The 21,409-nt window shown below is 43.5% G+C and overlaps 1 protein-coding gene across 2 annotated transcripts in view; it reads left to right on the top strand.

Annotated features, from left to right (window-relative positions):
* The first annotated feature begins 244 nt into the window (after positions 1-244).
* Positions 245-21,409, top strand: part of VSTM4 (V-set and transmembrane domain containing 4) — a 40,044-nt gene continuing 18,879 nt past the window's right edge. For both annotated transcript variants that reach the window (XM_050899134.1, XM_050899135.1), the window contains exons 1-5: positions 245-299; positions 5,825-6,223; positions 14,756-14,824; positions 16,308-16,415; positions 20,534-20,567. In XM_050899134.1, coding sequence (XP_050755091.1) covers positions 245-299; positions 5,825-6,223; positions 14,756-14,824; positions 16,308-16,415; positions 20,534-20,567 — 665 coding nt within the window. The remainder of the gene's footprint in view (positions 300-5,824; positions 6,224-14,755; positions 14,825-16,307; positions 16,416-20,533; positions 20,568-21,409) is intronic.

Consider the following 21,409-nt stretch of genomic DNA (forward strand, 5'->3'; position numbering starts at 1 on the left):
CTCGGTGGGGAGAAAAGGAAGGCGAGAAAAAGAGGAGGAGAGTTGAATAGGGGGCAGCACGGTGGGGAGAGCAGAGAAGTAGGGAGGGAAGGAAGAAAGCGGAAAAAAAGGAGGAGAAAGGGGAGGAGATGAAAGGCAAGGGGAGAAGGGAGGACCGGGCGGGGAGGAGGCGAGAGGCCGGGGAGGAGAGGAGGGACGCAGCTCGGCAGAGAGGGAAGGGACGGGACCCGGCGCCCCGCGGGCCATGCGCCTCCTGGCCACGGCGCTGGCCGCCCTGCTGGCCACGGCCCCGGCCCCAGGTAAGCGGCACCGCGGGCGCGCAGCGGCCGGCGCCCAGCCCCCGCAGCCCCCTCCCGGCCGGGACCGGGCAGCCCCCCTCGGCCGCCTGCGGGACCCCGGGCTCCGCCTCGGGCTGCCGCCCGCCCCTTCGCGCCGCGGAGCCGGGTCCGGGGTCCCCGTCCCCCCGCGCCGTCGGCACCGCGGAAGGGGCTGGGGCAGCGGCCCCGAGCCGCGGCAGCGCCCGGCGCTCGGGCACCGGGAGAGGGGGCTTAGCGAGAGGTTAGGGGGGCCGCCGCCCGGGGAAGGCCGGCAGCGCCGCCGGGAGCTGGCGACCCCGCCGCCCCGCTCCCCTGCGGCCGGCCGAGTCCTCCCCCGCCGCCCCCCGCCCCGGGGTGGTCCCTCACCCCGCTCTGCCGCCGCCTTTCCGGGCTCCCGGCACCAGCGTTTCTGCACAGCGACCTGAGCCGCAACTGTGTTTTTAAAAAAGAAAACCCTTCCAGTGTAGAAGTTTATGGAAATGTGTCCTCCGCCACCTTCTGTGCCAGGCAGGACAACGTTGAGCTGCACCGCGGAACTGCAGGCAAAGCTGAGGCAAGGGGAGATTTGGCATTGTTTTTTCCACAGGTTCCTAGATCCCATAGGCACCCAGTGGAAACGGAACCTGTAGGTCACTTTTAAAAAACCTTCTCCATTCAAGACCTTTATGCCTCCAAAATCAAAGGTGCATTGGCCAGCGTTGTGTCCTAAAGCTGCAAAATGGACACAGAGTCCGGATCTGAACTTCAAGGTGCAGTGAGGGTTAGAGGGGTGGGGAAGCCTTACTCATTCAAGGTTAATAAAAGAGTTGAATTTGAATCTTCACCTCAAAAGGGCAGGAGATGGTGGAGGCAGAGGTTTGCTGCGAGTCCATCTTTAGTCAATGCAGAAGCTTTCTCCGAGAAGGAGCCTCTGACTTATGAAACTTGCAGACAGATCCATTCAACTGAAAACAGCTGGTTGCTTTTGGTGATCTTGGTAGCCAGCTCCTAATTATTTTCATTTAAAGAGCTTTGCTTCTTTCTGGCTCATCTGCTCTTCTTACTTTTTAATTAGAGAGAAGTCAAAATAAAGCAGGCTTTGACAGTAGTAGTTCCGTTTCACAGAACAAACTACAACACAGATAAAAGCCATCCCATATGCTTCTGGTTGGGCAAATCTGAGATCAGAAGGTAACTACCCTGATGGCATGCCTCTCTAGTCCCTTAGCTATCAGCAGGGGCTGAGGAAAAAAGTCCTCTCAGCCCTGAAGGTGGGTTGTAGATTCTGCCTGTCAGTCTCCATGAAGGAAGGAAGAGGGGCCTATACATAACACTAAACCTGGATTGTGAGCAGTAATGCACAGGAGCAACTCTACGTGTGAGTATCTCCACTGAAGTAGCTGGGGTTCTTCTGCAAAAACACAGCCACACTGAAACTGCTCACCAAACGTAAGGACCCCGCAGTGACTGGTCCTTTGCTGCTGTTCCAGCACAGACAGAGGGGACAGCCCTGGCATAGACAGGTTTCTGGCTGCTAAAAGTATAATTTGCTACTCCCGACAGTGCCATGAAAGTGTTTTGCTATGTAATATGGCAGACAACAAAGTCCAAACCTAGCTAATACTTGGAATTGAACTGGTGTAAGCAGAAGTGGACTATTTTCAAAATAGGATTTTTCAAAATAGAGTTTAGTTAGCAGTAACCTTCCCTGACTCCCAACAGGCTAGGGAGATATGCAGGTTCAGGGTACCAAAGCAACAAACAGCTAAAACATCAGGATGGGGCAATTAAGTGAGCTGGTTGCAAATAGGAGAGAAGTGTTTGATGATTAAGCACACTGCAAAGGAATCCTCAAGTCTTTGACTCACTTTCCTCCCCTTCTCTATAAATAGTTTCCCTTTCCAAGCAGAAGCAAGACTAAAACTCTTGTGGTGAGCTCCACCTGAGCAGCTCATCATGCCATACTGGGAAGGCAGGAGAAGAAAAACAGTGATTCCTCACTTGAAGCAGCAATCTGAAGTCTAGAAATTCAGTGCTGTGTTGGCACACAAGCCTGCTCTCAAGTTGTGGAGGAGTCTCCTGTCTTGGCAAGGAGCCCATTACAAGGGTAAACCTCATGTTGGGGCTGATCCAGTGCCTGCTAAAGACAGGAGGAACATTTCCACTAGTGTCTGGGAGCCCTGAATGATGCTTTTCCTTTCCACATAAGAGGTAAATGACCTTTTTCCTCCAAAATCCACCACTGTTCCTGCTCCAATGGCAGTGGGAGGATAAAGTCAAATGGACACCGTTTTTCTGTTTTTAAGGCATCACCTGACCCTGTTCAACATAAGATGAGGTGAGATCACGGTAAAAGCATCAGGAAATTTCGAAAACTCTGCCCATTGCTGCACTTGTACAGCCACACCAATAGGAGCCCCAGAAGGAAGATAAGGAGATGGGTTTCCACTGGTGAGACAACATGAAGGATGAAAAATTTGATATTTCCTTATGTAAAGGCACGTCCCCAGAGGAAAAGTAGAAGCCTTAGGTATAAAATGCCAGTGTTTGTATGAGTGTAAACAGCTAGAAAGGGATCAGAGACTCCATGTACAATGCTTCTTTATCTTCTTGCAGAGGCTTCCATCATCACCATATCCGAGTTCCTCTGTATTTTCTCTTGGGTACTTTTTGGCACTATGTTCTGCCTAGTTTTGAATTAAGCAATGATTCTTTTGCCTTTTATTTTGGGACTCTATTCTACAATTAATCCTAGCCAGCTTTTCCAAACAAGAAGTTCACATGTCAGGAAAATGACGTAATTGTTTTTCTTTACAGTTTTCACGACATGTTCATAATTTCAGTAGAAAAAGTTTGTGTTTTTCATTTACCCAAACCACATTTTTATAAATGATTTATTAAACATTTATAGCCTAAGTAATTATGAGAACCCCAAAAAGTGTTGAAATTCTTAAACTTATTCCTTATTTACTGAGCAGTACAACCTTCTTAATCTTATTTTGATGGCAGAGGCAGCCATTTTATCTTCACATCTGCCTGTAAAGCACCAAGGTCAGGTAACTCCAGCAAGTAATAACTGAAGTTTCATGCCTGGAAAGCTTTTGGTGGTATTCAGCCTTAATTTTAAATTTCAACATCCTGTTCTACTTGTGTGCTTTCTACAATCCAAAATCATCTCTTGCTTTGGCACTTACATGAATTCCACACACAAACATCATGCACAGAAATTATATCAATAATCTAGGCCATGCTTAGCTGTAGTTTCTTAAAGAAATAAAAAAAAAACCCTTTCTTTATACAACTTATTTTCTCCCTCATAAAGAAAAAATAATGTCTACTTGGAAAAAATAGACCGTTCAGTAGAGCTTTCTGTTGAAATGACCCAAAATATTTATTATACTATTAGTTTTCAGAGGGTTCTTCTCAAACAGCTGCAATGTAACTTCTTTAATTTAGTGGATTTACTTTAGGTAAGGTGATACACAATTCACCACTCCATTTCACGGCTTCACTGGGGCCATAAAACCAGTGTCTCTGCCTGCAATACTCCTTCAGAGATAGAATGGAAATACTTTACTTGCTTATTTTGAAGATAAATATATGTTTGTGTTTCAGGAGCTGATGTCAGACAAGAGTCTCTGCCAAAACGCTCATCCCCTTTGTTAAAATGTTCCTAGCTGATGTGCTAGAAAAGTATCCAGAAATGAAAAAATCATTCTCCCAGAGTTGCAATTCTCATTAGTATTTGAGTACAGTATATTCACATAACAGGAAGCTTAATATTCACATTTTAGAGGACATTTCATGCTTTGCAGAGTACATTGCAGGGAGTGCTTGCTTACTGTTGAAATATGGTTCTCTGTCTAGTGGATGCCATCAGGCCAGAGATTACATATTACAAGTCATTTAAGGAACGCATAGCCACAATATACCATTGGTCAAAAATAGATCAGTCTCTGATATAACTAATAAGAACATTCTTAATGTACATTAGGAAGGAAATAAAATGAGTGTTGATTCCCATGCCTCAGAAAATCAGTCCAGCATAAATCAGTCAGGTCAGGAAAGAAAAATCGTCCTCTCATGAACAGCTGTGGACTTCTTCAACCTTCACCTATACTGACTGTTGTTAGAAGTAAAGCAGAGAGACAAACAACTGGTCTAAGCTAGGTTCATGATGAAGAACAGAAAAACAAGAGTCAGGAATGAATGGAATAATGGAATAATCATTTGTCCCAATATAATCTCATGTCACATTTTGTCATGCAAATACTGTCAGATTAATTTGAATTTGTAGTCAGAAGGACTAATCTGACAGATTGAACCCAGGCTTGAGATGACCATTTGATTATGGCAAGGAGAATATTACTTAAAACAGAGGACATGGGGAACTGTAAAGTGAGGAGCTAGTTACAGGCATACAGGGAGGTTAGTAGTCTTTCAGTGATCATCTAGGGAACAGTATCATGTAAAGTTTGCACAAATGATGTCTAAAAGAAGTAGACAGAAGCATGCATATTGAAATTATGTGACCTTATCAAGTTAGCATAAGATTGGGATAGCATGTAGGAAAAACTGAGGACCAAGTAACAAAACTGGAGCAGAACTTAGTAAAGCAAAGTCATGCACTTGGGGATTAGTAAGAATTTCTTTGATACACTAGGAACTGAACTGCAAATGACAAAGAAGGGAAAATACCCAAGTATATTATTTAATTATAAACTGACATATAATCACATGTGAAAATATCATGAAAAAGGCCAACATAATTCTGGGATATACCAGGCAAGGTATATCCCAGTCAAATCTGGGAAGTACCGTGACTATTTCACAGGACACTGGAGAGCTTCTTTCCAGACACTGTCTATAATTCCAGTCACCCACATTAAAAAAAATTAAAATAATTACAATCAAAACCAAAATTTAAACTGGAACCAATGCAGAGAAGGGCTACTAAGGTGAATAGGGAAGTGAAGACACTACTTTACTGGAGGAGACTAACAGAGCTTGGCTTCTTTAGATCAACAAAGCAAAGGCTGAGACACTGGATAATTGCTTTCTATATGGAGTCAGGGAGCAAGCACTAACAAACGGGCATAAACTGGCTATTGAAACAATTTAGCCTGGAAATCCTAAGAAGGATGCAAGTTGTTGGAAGAGCTGGTCGTGGAACAGCTTTCCAAAAGTCATTCTTGGCTCTTGCTCCAAGCTAGTTTCAGATTTACGCTTGTTCAGACTGACGAAAGATTATGTGATGTTGGGCCTATCAGCAGCAAGGTGTCCACTTCAGCCCTATCTTATTAATTAGTGACAGCAAGAATACTAGAGCAGACTCGCTGAAGGAGGGCCTCATACCATCTTCAACATTCACAGAGAGACAGAAGATGTCAGGTTCTAAAAGCTCATTAAATTGCTGCACACTGAACGGATGCCATCAGTTTACCTGCTGTGGACCTGCACACTGTGACAGATTACGGGGCTGTTGTGCCAGTATGGAGGATTCTCACCATCTTTTCTTTCCTTTGCAGATGTTTGTGAGGCTTTAAATGTGACAGTCTCTCCGGGACCAACAGTGCGATACTCCGAGGGAGATAATGCTACCCTTTACTGCCACATTTCTCAAAAGAGAAAGACAGACAATTTGCTGGCTGTGCGGTGGGTCTTTGCTGCATCACCTACCCAGGAGTATCTGATGATCAAAATGACAAAGTTTGGGTCTGTCCAGTATTATGGGAATTATACTCATCATTTCCACAAGCAAAGACTTCATCTTCTTAAAGAGAAACATGGAACTATGTACAAATTTCTTATTCTAAGCCTCCAGCAAACAGATCAAGGACATTATATATGCAAAGTCCAGGAAATTGGCAAACACAGGAATAAGTGGACAGCATGGTCAAATGGCACAGCAGCTACTGAAATAAGAGGTGAGAGACTACTGATTTCAATTCTATCATTTTTCTTGTCCCATGACCCCTTTTTTTCTTTTCTTGCAAGTTCATCGATAAGACATTTGAAGTTAGGTTATTTTTAAGTGTTATCTGTGGATATGAGAAGAAAACCTAATACTCAACTTCTTTACTTACACATTACAATTTAAACATTATTCAGCCCATAATAACATGTAAAGAAGTGAGAAGATTGGTAGATTTGTAGAAGATAGTCTATTTCCTTTGCCTTTTAGCAGAAGAGCAGTAATTAAAACTCTTCTACATTCTGCTACAGGTCTGTGGTGGGTTGACTTTGGCTGGATGCCAGGTGCCCACCAAGCTGCTCTATCAATCCCCTTCTCAGCAGGAGTGGGGGGGGGGGGAGAAAATAAGATGGAAAGAAAACAAGATGGAAAAAAAACCTCGTGGGTCAAGATAAAGGCAGTTTAATAAAGCAAAAGCAAAGACCGCATGCAGAAGCAAAGGAAAACAAAAGATTTATTCTCTACTTCCCATCAGCAGGCAATGTCCAGCCACTTCCTGGGAAGTAGGGCTTCAGTACACGTAGCAGTTGCTCCGGAAGACAAACGTCGTAATAACGAATGCCCCCCACTTCTCCTCCTTTTTCTTAGCTTTTATTGCTGAGCAGACGTCATGTGGTATGGAATATCCCTTTGGTCAGTTTGGGTCAGCTGTTCTGATTATGTCCCCTCACAAGATCTTGACCACCCCCAGCCTACTGGTGAGGGGAGAACGTTGGAGAGACAGCCTTGATGCTGTGCGAGCACTGCTCAACAGTAGCCAAAACACTGGTGTGTTATCAACACCCTTCTAGCTACCAATACAGAGCACAGCACTGTGAGGTCTGCTATGGGGAAAATGAACTCCACCTCAGCCAGACCCAATATAAGGTCTCTACAACTTTGCTAGTGGGAATAAACAAATGCCATTATTATTTAAATACAGAGAGAGAGAATCAGAGAGAAATTAACTTATTTTCTGAAGAATATGCAGTGGGTCAGACAGAAATAGAAGCATTATATTTTAGATCTATGTTTTGCCTCTCAGTGTTTTCATTGCTTTTAGTTCTAGTCTAGCAGCAGTTGGTAAGTAGCATTTCTAGTATCACTTCTGTACTTTTGTTTATACCACTTGTAGCCAGAAAGCTGAGCTAGAAAAGCAGTGACTGGCCTGCTGGTATTGAACTTCAGATAAAGAAATGACCAGCAACAAGTAAGGGTTTCGAACCAAGTTGAAAACGAGCCTTCTTTTTGGGATGGGTCAGCTCAAATCTAATGCCACCACACCCATACTTTCAGAGACAGGTGAAACTGGATTTAGAGAACAGACTCCTGTGAAGAGGTTGTTGAGCTCAGCAGTTGTGCCGTTAGTGCTAGCTGGCAAACTAGCCCCCTGCTTGTGGCTTTATAAACAGAAAAGTTGATTTCCCACAGGGCCAACTCTAAAGATAATGCCAAAAATCAAGGGTGACTGCTTGGTCCATGGGTCTGGAAATTCAAGAGGCTCATCCAGCAATCACAGAAAAACTTGTGGGCGGAAACTGTACTTCATGAATTTTCTGCCATTCCTGTTCATGCTAAATTTATCGTTGTTTAGACCCTAAAAGTTATTCCTGTAGCTGGGAAACCCTAATCCCACTTATCTGCCTTATGTTTTGGCAAAAATGGCCTAGATCTCCTCTGAAATCAATTTTGGTCTTGAGGGGACTGTACTGACTACAGGCCTTTTCAAGATGGATTTGAACATGCTTATGTAGTCTTAATCCAAAGCACATTCCCTCAATGCCAGCTTCACTGGTGTCATTGAGGTTTCTGTATTACTTTTGGATTATAAACACACCAGGGAGAGAAATGTGATAGTAAAAAATAATTTTTTTGAGTGTATGATCTCCTGTGGATAGCTCTCAGGTATCACAAGCTTTCACTTTGATCTATCAGAAGTTTGAGAACAAAGATGTGAAAAATACAATATAACAAGAAATAAACAGTAGCTTCACATTGACCAGCAAAGTTTAAATCGGCCTTGAGAAGTCATGGCATTAACATAATGTAATTAGCTGATTATTACTAGCAATGATGAAAGACACTAACGATCCAAAGCTGAAGTTCTGTTTGGATTAGTAGCAAAGACCATGGATCAATTTTAAACAACAGCAAGAAAATCCTAGTCTAAACTATCTGGTCTTATTAGGCATGCAAAACTTGTCTGGAAAGCCTGTAAGACATTCATATGGGATTTCCTCTGCTTCCTGGTTGCAGACAGTCAGAAATATAAATAATGACAGAGCAGGACCCAAGTCCAAACGGGAACCCCAACGCCTTACCTGTCTCCACCAGGGAACTGCCCGCCCCTCCAACACCCAGACCTAGCTTTGTACATCAGCCACGTTTCTTTTGCACAGAAGACCACAGAACTGGGACTTGAAAACTTCACCAAAGTTCATTAGACTCCTAAACACAAATCACCAGAGCAATCAGTACCATGGGTCAGAAACATAATCCTGTGGCCAAATGTCATCTGTAATCCATAACCTGGTATCCTAAAGAAACCAAAGCCTACATGATCACGCTACCAACTAGTCTGCACCCTTTGAATCCATGGGCTGATTTTAATAAGATAACGGTCTTAAAGATATTAAGGTTGTACAAGTAATGTGAAATTGGCTGGGCGGAGGAGAGAAGATCTGTATGAACTTCATCACTGAAGGAAAGCTGTAAGAACAAAAAATGTAATTCTTGTTCTTGAGGTGCCATGTGCCCAGTGACCTTCCACATGACAGTTGGTAATTGGGCTCCTGGACATACCACAGGAGAAAGAGTCCAGTGCTAAGGTTTTTGTGGAGAGGGGAGCCATTTGGGTATGGAACACAAAATTCATTAGCTTCACAGCTCAAAGAACAGTTTCTTGTTTGATTTTTGTTGCTGTTTTCACTCTTTTGTTTTTAAACAGGGAGGAGTAAAAACACTAGAGCCCAACATCTCCTGAAATCAGCCATCTTAATCTCTGGAGGGCGTTAAATTTTACAAGCACTGACCCCATGTTGAGTGGCTGGAGCCAAGACACAGTGGTTAGTCTTGTAACCACAGAGAGATATGAAATGAAACTTTATTGCTTGCATGATTTAGCCCTACAGACATAAGGCATTAGCTTGCTTCATGCTCAGCAGTCGTTCTTCCCTGCTGTTGCTGCGCTTGGCTAGGAACTGGCTCTCTTCCTCCTCTCCCTATCTCTTCCTCCTTCACCCCTCTAGACTTGGCTGAAAGGAGAGATTCAGCCACTGTCAAGAAGGAACTGGCAAGCAGGATCATCCCAACCGCCTCAGCCTCCCACCTTTGGGAAGGGGCAAAGCTGATGACTGGTGTGCGGAAGGGAAGCCAAGGCTCTCATCTCAACCCACAAAGAACAAGTGGTTCAGACGCTGTGCCAGGGGAAAAGAGGAGGAGAGGCTGAGAGTAACTACCAGGTGTGTTAGTTCCAATAGGTTCCAATAGCACCTCAAATGATGTCAGGCTGAAGCTTGCAGGCCTACAAGCAGGGCTAGGAGGCCACCATACAATCCCAGAGTCTCCTAGAGGATAGACTACACTTTTTTCGAGTGCTTCGGAGAAGAATTTCTGAGGATAACTTGAGGGAAGGGAGCTAGAGAGGGCCAGGTCTGGTGTCAAGAGACAGAGAGAAGCAGTGAAGGAGGAGAGTGCTGTTTCAGCTGGGAGCTTACACTATACTGACCCTTCCCCTCAGATCCTCTGCACCAGACCAGGTAGCTGTCTCCACTGAAAGACAGAATGGATAACAAGTAATGTGTTTCTTGCATGAAGGACTTGCAAAGTAGACCAACAGATGTACCCAAGGAGTGCAGAACAAGTAGCAGGCTTGTGGGGGAAAAAAAAGAAAAAAAAAAAAGAAAAAAAAAAAAGAGAAAATGAGATGGAGAATCATTTTTAGGATTTTCCTGTGATAATGTCATTTCATAGGGCAGGTCAGCAGTTTAAAGACTGTTTTCTCATTCACTGAATGATGGAATTTCTTAAATGCCTGTAGTGAAAAATATGGATTTGTCAGGAGTGCTTGGAAAGGGAATGACATGTTCCAGGTAAATGGCAGCAGAAGAAAAAGCAATATAAAATATTGTCAGACCACCTGTCATACCCCTCTCACAAAAAGCCACTCTGCATCTTTCATAGCTGCTCAGGCTATTGCTAACTATAACACAGAACACTCTCATTGCTCTTCCTAGCTAAAGTGTGGGTTCAGATCAATTTAGTTATTGCAAAGAAGGAAAACACTAACTTTTCAGTCCAGGCCTTAAATACTACTTTTTCCTCTGATTTTTAGTATGATTTATGAATACATAATCAGGGTGGGGATTTGAGACTCATGACTTCATCTTTCTCACATTGTCTGGTCAGCTGTATTGCTTCTCTCTGCTTCAAACGTGACCCAAAGCAGAGCAGGCAACCTGAGACAAGGGAGGAAGGCAGGCCTACCTGTAGACGAAACACACCTACAATACGCCCTGTGGGGATCTGAGGCAGACGCCGCCACCACCACCCCAGCCCTCTCAAAAGAGTATTTATTCTAATTCTAAATCCAGATTAAAGATACTAAAAGACATCTGAAAAATGACATATCTTTAAATGCCATAGCAACTGTTTTACTGCTAAAAGCCTCTTTACTGGAATCAAAGGACCGCCTTAGCTAGCATTCCGTTAATGCACTGTGAGTGTACAGGACTTGCTACACATGGGAGGGAAGGCAAGTCTTTTCAGAGTGGTGATAAAGTCTCCAATTTCCCCAATGGTAACACTTGGGCTTTTCAAGGAAATTTTCTTCCAAACACATTTTGTATTTTATATTATGATCGGTTATACTTTTTATTGCAAAGGGATTTACTTACATTACAGTTAGATCCAGGATGCAACAAAAGGAGCAATACAAATTGCCTGAAGCATTTGGATACTTAAATTGTACTGCTTGTGCTTTATCAAATAAGGTAACAGTGTTCAAACACATCACAGTTACTGTCTTGTCTAACATTTTGTTCCAGTTAATGTCTCTGCAGTTATGCCCAAATTCAAAATAGTATCTTTATGCTAAAGCACCAGGCAAATTTCTTACAGCCCTGCACATCAAGTGGATGCAGAAATAGCATTTAGGTCCCTTTTTTTGTTCACACAGGAAGAGGAGGTCACTGTGTGAGACACAAATTTCCAGAGGGAATGGAAAAGGGTCATTCTGCTTCTTTAAAATCTGACTTGCTCTTGAAGCAGAAAAAACCTGGGGCAGTTCAGTACATAGCCTTTGTCAGCCACCAAGCACAGCACTATTCAGAGCAAAAGACCTTATCAGATTACGGCTGGGTCTGTAGTATCTACTGCTATTAATTTATATTCAGATTTTGTTATTTGCTAGCAAGTTTGTGTGAATTTGTGTAGGCCATTAAGAAGTTGCAAATGCATTTTCTTGCAACACATACATTTATACAGATACACATATTTGAGTTGCGGAAAAACAATTGAGTTACAGGCTACAGTTGTTTAATGTGTAATGATGGCAGCTAAAAGTTTAGCTACATATCTGGCTTCTCCTTTAGGGACAGAATACATTTCTTCAGAAAAGGAGCCTCATCTGATGGGGATGGTGTCCTTACAGTCTTCCGTTCCTGGACTCATGTGTCAACTACAGCAACTTTGTGGTGTTTTCAGAAGGCCCAGCTGAAATTTGAACTGTTGCAGTTTGCCCCTTTAGGTGTAGTGAATACAAGACATCAAATAAAAAGGCTACTGTTAAATCTTGGTAGTAAAACCAAGAGAAATCCATGTCCTGGTGTTGCCAAGAAGTGTCTCCTACTCCAGCCATGCAACATCTTCCCTCTAAGCTAAGGTGAATCTTTTTCCCTTCCCCCGTCTTCTTATCAAAGGCATCTGTTCTTTTCCTGGCCTTGTGTGGTCAATGTTAGCCTAAAACCAAGTTAGTGATCTTCATTAGAGTACAGAATACACCAGAAAACAGTTCATTTGAGGAAAAAAAGACGTCAGAAAGATGGTTCTCCCACTGCTTTCCTATCAGAAAACTCAAAATAGTGAGCAGTCTTCTCAGAACAATATGCAGCACCTCCAAAACATCATTTACAGTTGGGTAATCCCTCAAGCCCACTATGCAAGGTACTGCATATCTCTTAGGAAGAGCAATACCTGTTCCAAATGGTTTACAATCCAAGAGAAGAGACTACATGTAGGACGACAAACATAGAAAATTAGGCAGTCCAACTATAATCCTACTGGCATGGACAACACAAACAAGTAGAGGTGATCACAGCAATCTGTCTTGTTGGGAAGTTTATGTGTCAGAATTTCCCATAGAACAGAGTCTGAATTCTATTAAATATTAGTTGCATGTGGCATTTTCTAACAGTAAAAATGTTGCAAGATACAGGAATGCAAGATACAGGAATGCAAGATTTCCCCCCCCCCCCAAAATGAAAAAAAGCTCTTTTTTTTCAGGGAAGGTATTCTAAAATACTTGCCAAAAATCTACACATGATGCTTTCATGTAACAAATGAGTAGATTTGTTAAAATATTTGGGATGAGCTTCCCATCACAACTGAACAGAAGATTTCATTAGTCCTGAAAGCAGTTCCATATCCATTGAGTTAGCCCCACACCTCACATCCCTACAGGGCACTCCTTAATGAATTCCCTTTCTAGTAAGATACTTGTTCTTTAATGATTTGCCACATGAACCTCTCTTGGAGGTTCAGACCTCATTGGCAATCTGGAGCACATCACCAGCCTCCTATTCCATTGCAATGATTGCTAGCAGAAGAGAAATCATGGATTAACGTAAGTGACATCATCTAATCTGATGTTGTCAAAAAATGTCAGCATGCATAGACAATCTGGCTGAGGAGAGCAGGGGGGCTTTGAACAGCGATCCAGCAGTCAGAACATTTGGATTCTAGTGCTAGGTTGTACAGCTGTTATGATATTGACATTCATCCATTTGCCCAGAGCTTTGTAGTCTGCTGCTCCTTCTGAAACAGAGAAGACAATTCTGTGCAAACTCTACAGCTATTTTCCCTCTTAACTGAGTTAGAACATAGTCATGCAGTCAGCCCTTTTTCTAGGCTATAAAGGTGAGCTGGTACAACTTGTGGTCATGCAGTCTTTCTTCTCAGGAAAAACCTCCTACCCGTAGGCAGGGAATTACACCGGCTGAGAACTTAAGCTATGCTACACTCAACAGTCAATGGCCATTGATACAGCAGTGACAGAACAGTTTACGTTAGTTAAGGTGTTCAGCCTAGTTTGTTCCTACATCTAAGCCAAGGACACTGAGGTTAAGTAGATGCGTTCTGCTTTCCAGCTCAGATATGCAATTTCTGAAGCATTTAGACATGCTTCAGGAAGTCCATGCATGCACGGGTGGTTTTTTTGCAGATAGGCAGGTATCATATCCACATATCTTTAAAAGGCATGGCATAGAAGCCAACTTTTGAGGGAAGTAAGAAGAAAAAGAGCTCATGAGTGGTGCTCTCACATGGGGTCTCTCAATGTGTTATTTGGGTGCTGTTGTAGGAATTGCAGGGCAGTTCAACCTGCCAATGGACATCCACAAGAGCTTTAGAAGGAAGGCAAGTTGGACAAAATCAGGGGCCTACAGAGTCAGTCCTGAAGCTGGGGAAACACTATTGTGTTGGCAGAGACTACTTCAGTGTCAAGCATTCCTAGAATGACTTCCCTGATTTTTAAAAAAGCCATGCCTAATGTGGCTGGATCCAAGTCAATTCTCAGGAAGCCTTCAGAGCTGTATCCTTCAGTAAAGCTACTTCTCTTCCAGTTATTTTTTTCCTTAACCTTTAAGACTTAGAAATAGACTACAGTGTTAAAAATCCTTCTTAATATATAAATACAAGGGAAAATAAATTCCCATTCTCTTGAGCAAAAGTTGTTCATCTCCTTTCTCAGAAGTAGCCTGTTTTGGGGCAGAAACACAAACTGCAACCCTAGAGGTACAAGTTCTGGGTAACTGAGAACACAGAGTTGGAATAAAACCAGCTACATACAGCATTAATGGCAGCTTTTCCCCTGGGATAGTCAGACCATTCCCACAAAGCCATTACAGACCTTACAAGCACATGGCCACCATATTGTAAGGCCTAGACTCTTCTAAAGTGTGTTTCTATTATTTTGGTGTTCTTCACTGCATTTAACTTTTGATTGAAGAGCCACACATTGCATCTTCCCAGAATAAGATGACAACAGGGAGGCAGTCTCAAGCCATAGAGCACTCGTGGGGGGTGCCAAGCCAGTAGAGGTTTGCTGGAAGACATTTTTATAATGCTGTTTTATAACTGAAGTGTTTCATTGAAAGGTAATTATCCTGTGAGATAAAGCAAGATCTTGGTGCACTGAAGTCTAAGGCAGAACTACATTTACTTGAAGAGGTCCCAGATTTTTAAGCCACACATTTTCAGTTCTTGTCATGTCTTCTTTGGTTTTTTTCAGTGATTTCATCAAAATCTTCTGATGACCCCACTTTCAAGAAAAAACATGAAGCTTGGAAGTTTTTTGAAGGTAAAGATGCATCTAACTGCTCCGGGTTCTATACAAGACGTTAGTTTAGTCCAATGCTACAGGACAACTGAAGTGCCCCAATCAGGACCAATTTTGCTAGTTCCTGTGCAAACTCAGGCCTTGCCTGACAAACCAGCCCACAGAGTACAAGAGGTGCTGGAGAAAAGAGATTGGAAGGCTCCAGCTTCAGTTTCTCATGTATTTATTATGGTCAATGGGAAAATAACCTATACCTGGCTAATTACGCAATGTAAATGCAGACCCTTATCCAGGAAGGTGCTGAGCATGTCTGAAGAGGTACCAAGCACTCTACGCTCCCACTAGCCTTAGAAACTGCTCACCGAACATGCTCTGCACTGCAAGAGCAGCTTAAAGCTCCCTTGAGTTTCAAGGCAAGCAGTATTTTGTGTGTAGATTAGTGGGCAACTGTTCCAGGAGACAAATCCAGAATTTGCATGCAGTTGGGATTCCCTCCTCCTCCTGCCCTAATCCGGAGCACCAGTGAAGCATCAGCACGGCATTTGCAGCCGCTGCACTGCCTGCCAGGCAGGAGTGCTCACTTGCAGGATGGCCTTGATTCTGTAGGGAGCCTTGCTGTTTAAACCACAATTTACAAACTATATTGTTGTACTGCGTAAGGGGAACAAAGCACAGAACTGCAGGTCAGGGGTCTAGTTCCAGCAATGCTATTTTGTACAAGAACACTTGACCTCTGAGGCTTCGTTTCCTCTCTGTGAAACAGGAAAGAAGCCAATATACTTCCCTAAGGACATTTCAAGACATTAATGGGTAGAGCATCCTTAAAGTACTCTATGTAGAGTTCTAGTAAAAGCAGAAATAAGTCATTAAAGGTTTCTTCTCCTTCTGAACAAAATACTCCATCTTGATCTGCCATGGTACAACTCCTGTCAGCTCCACTGGGAATGTGTTATGGCACCTGAATGAAAGCCGTAAAGGGAGCCTGAGGCTGTAGATTGAAAAAGAAAAAAAAAACAAACAACAAACATTACAAGCCAATGCTGCCACCAGAAGAAGCAATTGCAGACTTTCTTCCTTCTTCCTCAGCCACTCAGCACTCCCCCCCTGCCACTTTTCTTGTGGTTTTTTTGTTTTGTTTTTTTTTTTAAAAAGTACAGCTGTTTGAATTGGGAAATAATCCAACAGAAGTCCTTTTGTTTTTTGGTTGCCACACCAAAAAAAAAAAAAAAAGGAAAGGAAAAAACCCAAACCAGCCCTTTCCTCCCTCCCAAAAGTAAGCCCTCTTAGGTGTAGTTACACTATTTGCATTTATGGAGACTTCAACCAAATTTTAAACTGAGCAGGATACTATATGAAAGTTTCAAGAGGGTTAAATTACTTCTGAACTGTTACCCTAAATCTTTTAGGCCAGGGTCTTTTTAGATCTTGTAGAGGTAACTTTTTTCTATCCTGTAAGCATGAAACACAGCTGCAACACTGACCATCATCTATGCTTGGCTTTCAGATCTGTACGTGTATGCAGTGTTTGTGTGTTCAATAGGAATCATCAGCGTCCTCCTTTTTACACTTGTCATTCTCTGTCAGTCACTTCTGAACAAGAGGAGATCCACAGGTGAGTGAAATGTCATTCTTGCTGACTGCAAGGACCTTACCAAAGTGGGGAGGGGGGGGAAGGAGAATGCAGGAAAAACAGGAAAGAGAAATATATCCTTGCCTTGATTTTAATAAAACAAAAAAAAATTATTGGTAGAAAAACCCATTTTTGCCAGCAAAACTAGAACAAAGGCATTTTGCTCCCTTTGAATAGCTATTTAACTTTAAATTTCCATTGGACTTTTCAAAATCTTTCAGCTTTGCATAAACATAAATTGAAGGTTGTTGGAAATTCTTTCAAAGATGACGAAGTGGTGCATCATTAAATTGCATTCTGACCAGATCTAGCTGACATTTTGCATGAGTGACATTTCTGCAGATGTTTAGAAGGGTTTCAAAGTAGTCTTATTCTGTTCTGCTTTCTTCTCCCTTCCTGACTAGCTGTCAATATTCTTGGGAATATGGGGGTTGTTATTAGCACTCTCTCATTTGCAGCATTCTTTGAAACTAAAGCATCATTTCATCTTTCAGATCTGCCTTTTCATAATAATCTTTCAGGATCAAGGATTACTGTTTCATTCTTCTCTTCCTCAGAGAGGGTTTTTCAAAGAGGCTACATCTGCATGAAAGCAGCCCTGTTGTAATCAAAAGTGCTATTTCAGATCTGTGGAGTAGCCAGTGCAGGCTCTACTTTCATTTCAGTTTAAGAGTGGTTTATTTGGACACCTCACACAAGCTGTGAGGATGAGATACCAGCATGCTTAGCAGCCGCCATGTTAGAGGAAAGTGTAAGCACCATCTCTGAGCAGAAGCTTTCAAAAAGAGTTTGGTTAGTGATTTATCCTGTTAATGACAGGAGAGAATCGTGACTTTGCTGCCTCTTCAGCACTACACACATACCACGAAGGAATGAGTGACTCAGATACACGAGGGAGAAGACATGTAAACCAAAAATAGATGTGTACAGAAGTCCTTGCCTGACCACAAACACATTTCAGGCTCCATCTTCCTGGTAGCGCACTCAGTAGAGTAACTCTGATTCTAACTGAACTGAACAACTCTACTTGCCAAGAGGAAGGAGCAAGATCAATGTTATTCTTCCTACCCTGTTAAGTGATGACAAAGGTTTTGTGCCAAGGGAGTACCCACACTTAAGTATATTGGTCATGGTGAGTCACCCTGAAGCCACAAGCACTAGACATACTGATGTATCCTGGTTTTTCTTGAGCAGACATTGGGCTAGATTTTGCTTCTGTTTTTGTTGATTTATGCTGGTGTAAGCACACAAGCAGCTTGGAGAAAAGGTCTCTTTACATTGAGCCAACACCAGTTAAATATAGAAATAATATAGAATACAATATAGAATAAGCATATACAACAGAGAAAAAGTAATTTCTTCTGAGCTGCTAGATCCTTGCTTCACTACCCTAATATCTGAATAATTGCAGACTTCACCAAATTTTTATTTAGATTTTGAACATTATCCAGTAAACACTGGCAGCATTAAAATTATGGATTCAATGGAAATATAACAGAATAAAACTTAGCAGAGAAGCACTCAGTATTCAACGATAAGATTTTCAGGCAAGTCTTTCAGCTAGGACCACCTGATCAGAGTATTTTCCGGAGCCACATTAATTGGCTTGGCATCCAGTCAAGCATCAGGGAATTAAAATTTCTGAAGCAGCAGTGGAAGAAGCGTCAGTGATGGACACAGTCCCCACAGCCTCTGGGCCATGGCAGCAAGCTCAGCCCTGAACCTCTGCCCCAGGGAGCAGCAGTTCCCTGGGAGGTCCTGTTTCCACTCAGTCATATGGGCATGGGGCACAAAGAGCCCCCTGCTCCCTCAACACTCCTCTACCCTCTCCAGAGGCACCTTCCAGGGGTTAGGGTCTGACCACAAGATACCTACCTTGTCAGCCAACAGCAGTGCTCTCTCATTCAGACTGTTAGAAGAAGGCATCGCTCCTCAAAAAGCGTTGTCTTACCTCCTCTCCATCCTCGGCATTCTGTACCTCCATCCTGGGCTGGACTAGGCAGATGCTAGTATTCATGTGAAAAGAGCCTGCCCTGAAATCATGAAGTCCATCCTTCCTGGAGAGAAGACAGGGACAGCAAAGCAATCCTCCCTCTGCATCACCCTAAGCCTCCAGGCAGGCTCCAGGCACAGCCTTCTTCCACCTTCAGTGAGGTGGTTGCTGCATCATCTTCCTCAGAGGCCCTCCAAGAGAAGCCTGGCTCTGCTCTTTCCCTTGAGATCAGGTCAGGGGCCCAGGACAACCAAAACTATCTCCTTACCTCACCTTGCTGGGCAAATTTCCATCAGGGCTTCTCCCTGAACCTCTCCAGTCACCCCTCCCTTGTCACAGAGACACCAACAGCTCCCTCCACTCTCCCACCATTCCAGCTTCCTCTCCCAGTTCCTCAGCCCTAACACCACAAGGAGGATAACCTGCCCTGCCCTGCCCTGCCCTGCCCTGTCCCACCCCACCCCACCCCACCACCACATACAGGGAGTGGAGGCTGACACCCAAGTAAGCACAGGGAGAAGAGGGAGGGAAAACTCTGCCCAGCCCTCTACAAGAGCAACCCAACCTGGGACAAAGAGCAACTCATACCTGAACTGAAAGTTGGGATTTGCAGTAGATGAAGCTGGAGATGATGCCTCTGGAGTGTCTGTCTGTGAAACCTGAGCAGATCCTGGCTCACCTCAGAGCTCTGACATGAGAAGGGTAATACTGAACCCAGCTCCTCACCAAAGGAGCTCCCTTGGTTTGATTGGATTGGCACTGCAGCTGGGGCTGGCCCATAGCACAGGGCAGCTATGGGATGCTGTGGGAAGCAGCAATGGTTGCAGCTGGCAACCCCTCTGTGGTTTTGGTAGAAGCCTATGCCCATTTGTTACAGGAGTGGTTGCTCTTCCCAATCCCTGGTTCAAAGGCTTGGAGTATTTACTGTAGGGCAAAACAAATTAATACATACCTAGAGATGCTCAAAAGCATGTCAACAGTGTACATGAGCATACCCTTACTCCCAAAGGGTCAGACCTACTGTTCTCCTGTACATCTAAAAAAGGCCAGACAGATAGATGGAAGCACTGCCTTGGCTGGCTTAGACATGGCCCTTGTGTTAGCCCCAGTTCCTAGTGCTCTCAGCTCCCCTTTCCTTGGGACTAAAATGCACCCCCCTAGGAGCTGTGTAGCTTCCTTAGAATGGGAGAATTTAGGTAAGACCAAATATGAAAACTTTCCTGTAGAGAGTGGCATAATCATGTAAGTGCACAGATGTCTGGTTTTCATGGCCTTTTAAAGAAAGAACATGAAGGGAGGGGGGTGTCTATGTTGTATTCAACTTCACATCATGGTCCAGGGATGCACTCTCTTTTCCTTCTGAGAAGTTGGCAGTAGGTCGACCAGAAGAGCCAGAGCCTCCTCTCCTGCCTGCATGTCTCCACACTCAGCACGTGGCACAGCTTGGGCAGAGCACAGAAGCCACTAAGCCACAAAAGAGCATCTTAATAACCCTGGCTCCTAAAAGGCTGTGGGGGGGGAGCGGTGGAGCTGCCCTTGCTCAGGACTACTGATTCAAAGGAATACAAAGCAGAAGGATTTATACAGCTCACACACACAGCTGTTGGACAGGATAGTGGCTGGACTGGACCTCTGATCCAATCCCAGGAGGCAATCCCTTTATGCCTGAGGCCACGATCTAGCTTACATTAGGAACAGCAGTGGCTCCTGTGGGTGAATGGTTTATTTCAGGCTTCTGGAAATAAATAGAAGCACCACAAGGGAAATAAAAGTCTTCAAAGTAAAATTACTGGCCTGCTGTGCTTTTCCTTAGCAAGCTGTCTTTTGGCTGGGCTGACCACTGGAATGCGTGTTGCCCAGCACTTCCACAGCAGATTTTTGGTGTTGTTTGATACATTCCCCTCTCCCAAGCCTAGCTACGTCTTTGAGTCAGACTACATTTTAATGCACAATATAATGTACGGTGATGATTAGCAACTCTCCCAGTGTAGCAACCTGGCAACTCCACAATCTCAGCAACACAGGTCTATCTGCAGTGCCCATTTGTAACTCATGAACTGTGTTGGTGTGAAGCCACATTTTCTTTCTTTTTTTTCTTCTTTAACAGTGAAGCATTACCTGGTGAAATGCCCCCAGAACAGGTAGGAGATTACACTTCCCTTTACTATAACCCAAGGCACCAGTTCTGTTTTTGTTTTGCTATGTATGCTGAAGAAGATGAGTAATGTTTTCCAAAATGCCTACAGGAGGATAAAGAGTCCCAGGTCCATGACTCATGAACGTGCCTGCAAGCCAACATCTGCTGTGCATGATAAGGGAAATCTGCCTGGGCTATCTAGCTGTAGGTCTTGCAGGTGCTTCAGTGACAAGCCTCTCCTTGAGGCTCTGAATTGCTTTCTGGAGAAGCCTGCTTTCATCCTGTGTGGCTTTCTAGGGTTTCCCAACACCTCACCAGATGGTAAAGACTTAAACCATCCATGTACATAGAACAAACCACAATGTTACCCGTGATTCCAGCACCCAGGAACAGCTCAAAAGCAGATTTTCTATTCCCAGCTGAAGACTCCAAGTGATGGGAAAAATTCTACTTCTGCTGCAGTCATTAATCACCGTCCCTTTAAACACCACCAACTGCCAAATTTTTTTGATTGTGTGGTGCTATAAAACTGATTTCCATCATATGATTTTCCTGAGATATAAATTGTGCTGGACCTGCAATAAAAAAAAGATGACAGAAGTATTTTACAAACAAAAAAGATTAAGGAGGGTTGCCTCATAACAACACAGAAGAACAGCTGTTTCCCAGTTTTCAGTGACATAAACCATGTGTTTCTAGCCTTGTAGTTTAAATCCATTATCACTTGGTATCACAGATACTATTTCTCATAGTATCTTTTTAGATACTAAGAGATTCAATGCCAAGTATAGCATACCCTAGATCCTCAAATAGTGTAATTTTTAGTGCATTCTCATGGGATTATCA

Source organism: Gymnogyps californianus, chromosome 6, assembly GCF_018139145.2.
Source record: "Gymnogyps californianus isolate 813 chromosome 6, ASM1813914v2, whole genome shotgun sequence".
Taxonomy (NCBI): domain Eukaryota; kingdom Metazoa; phylum Chordata; class Aves; order Accipitriformes; family Cathartidae; genus Gymnogyps; species Gymnogyps californianus.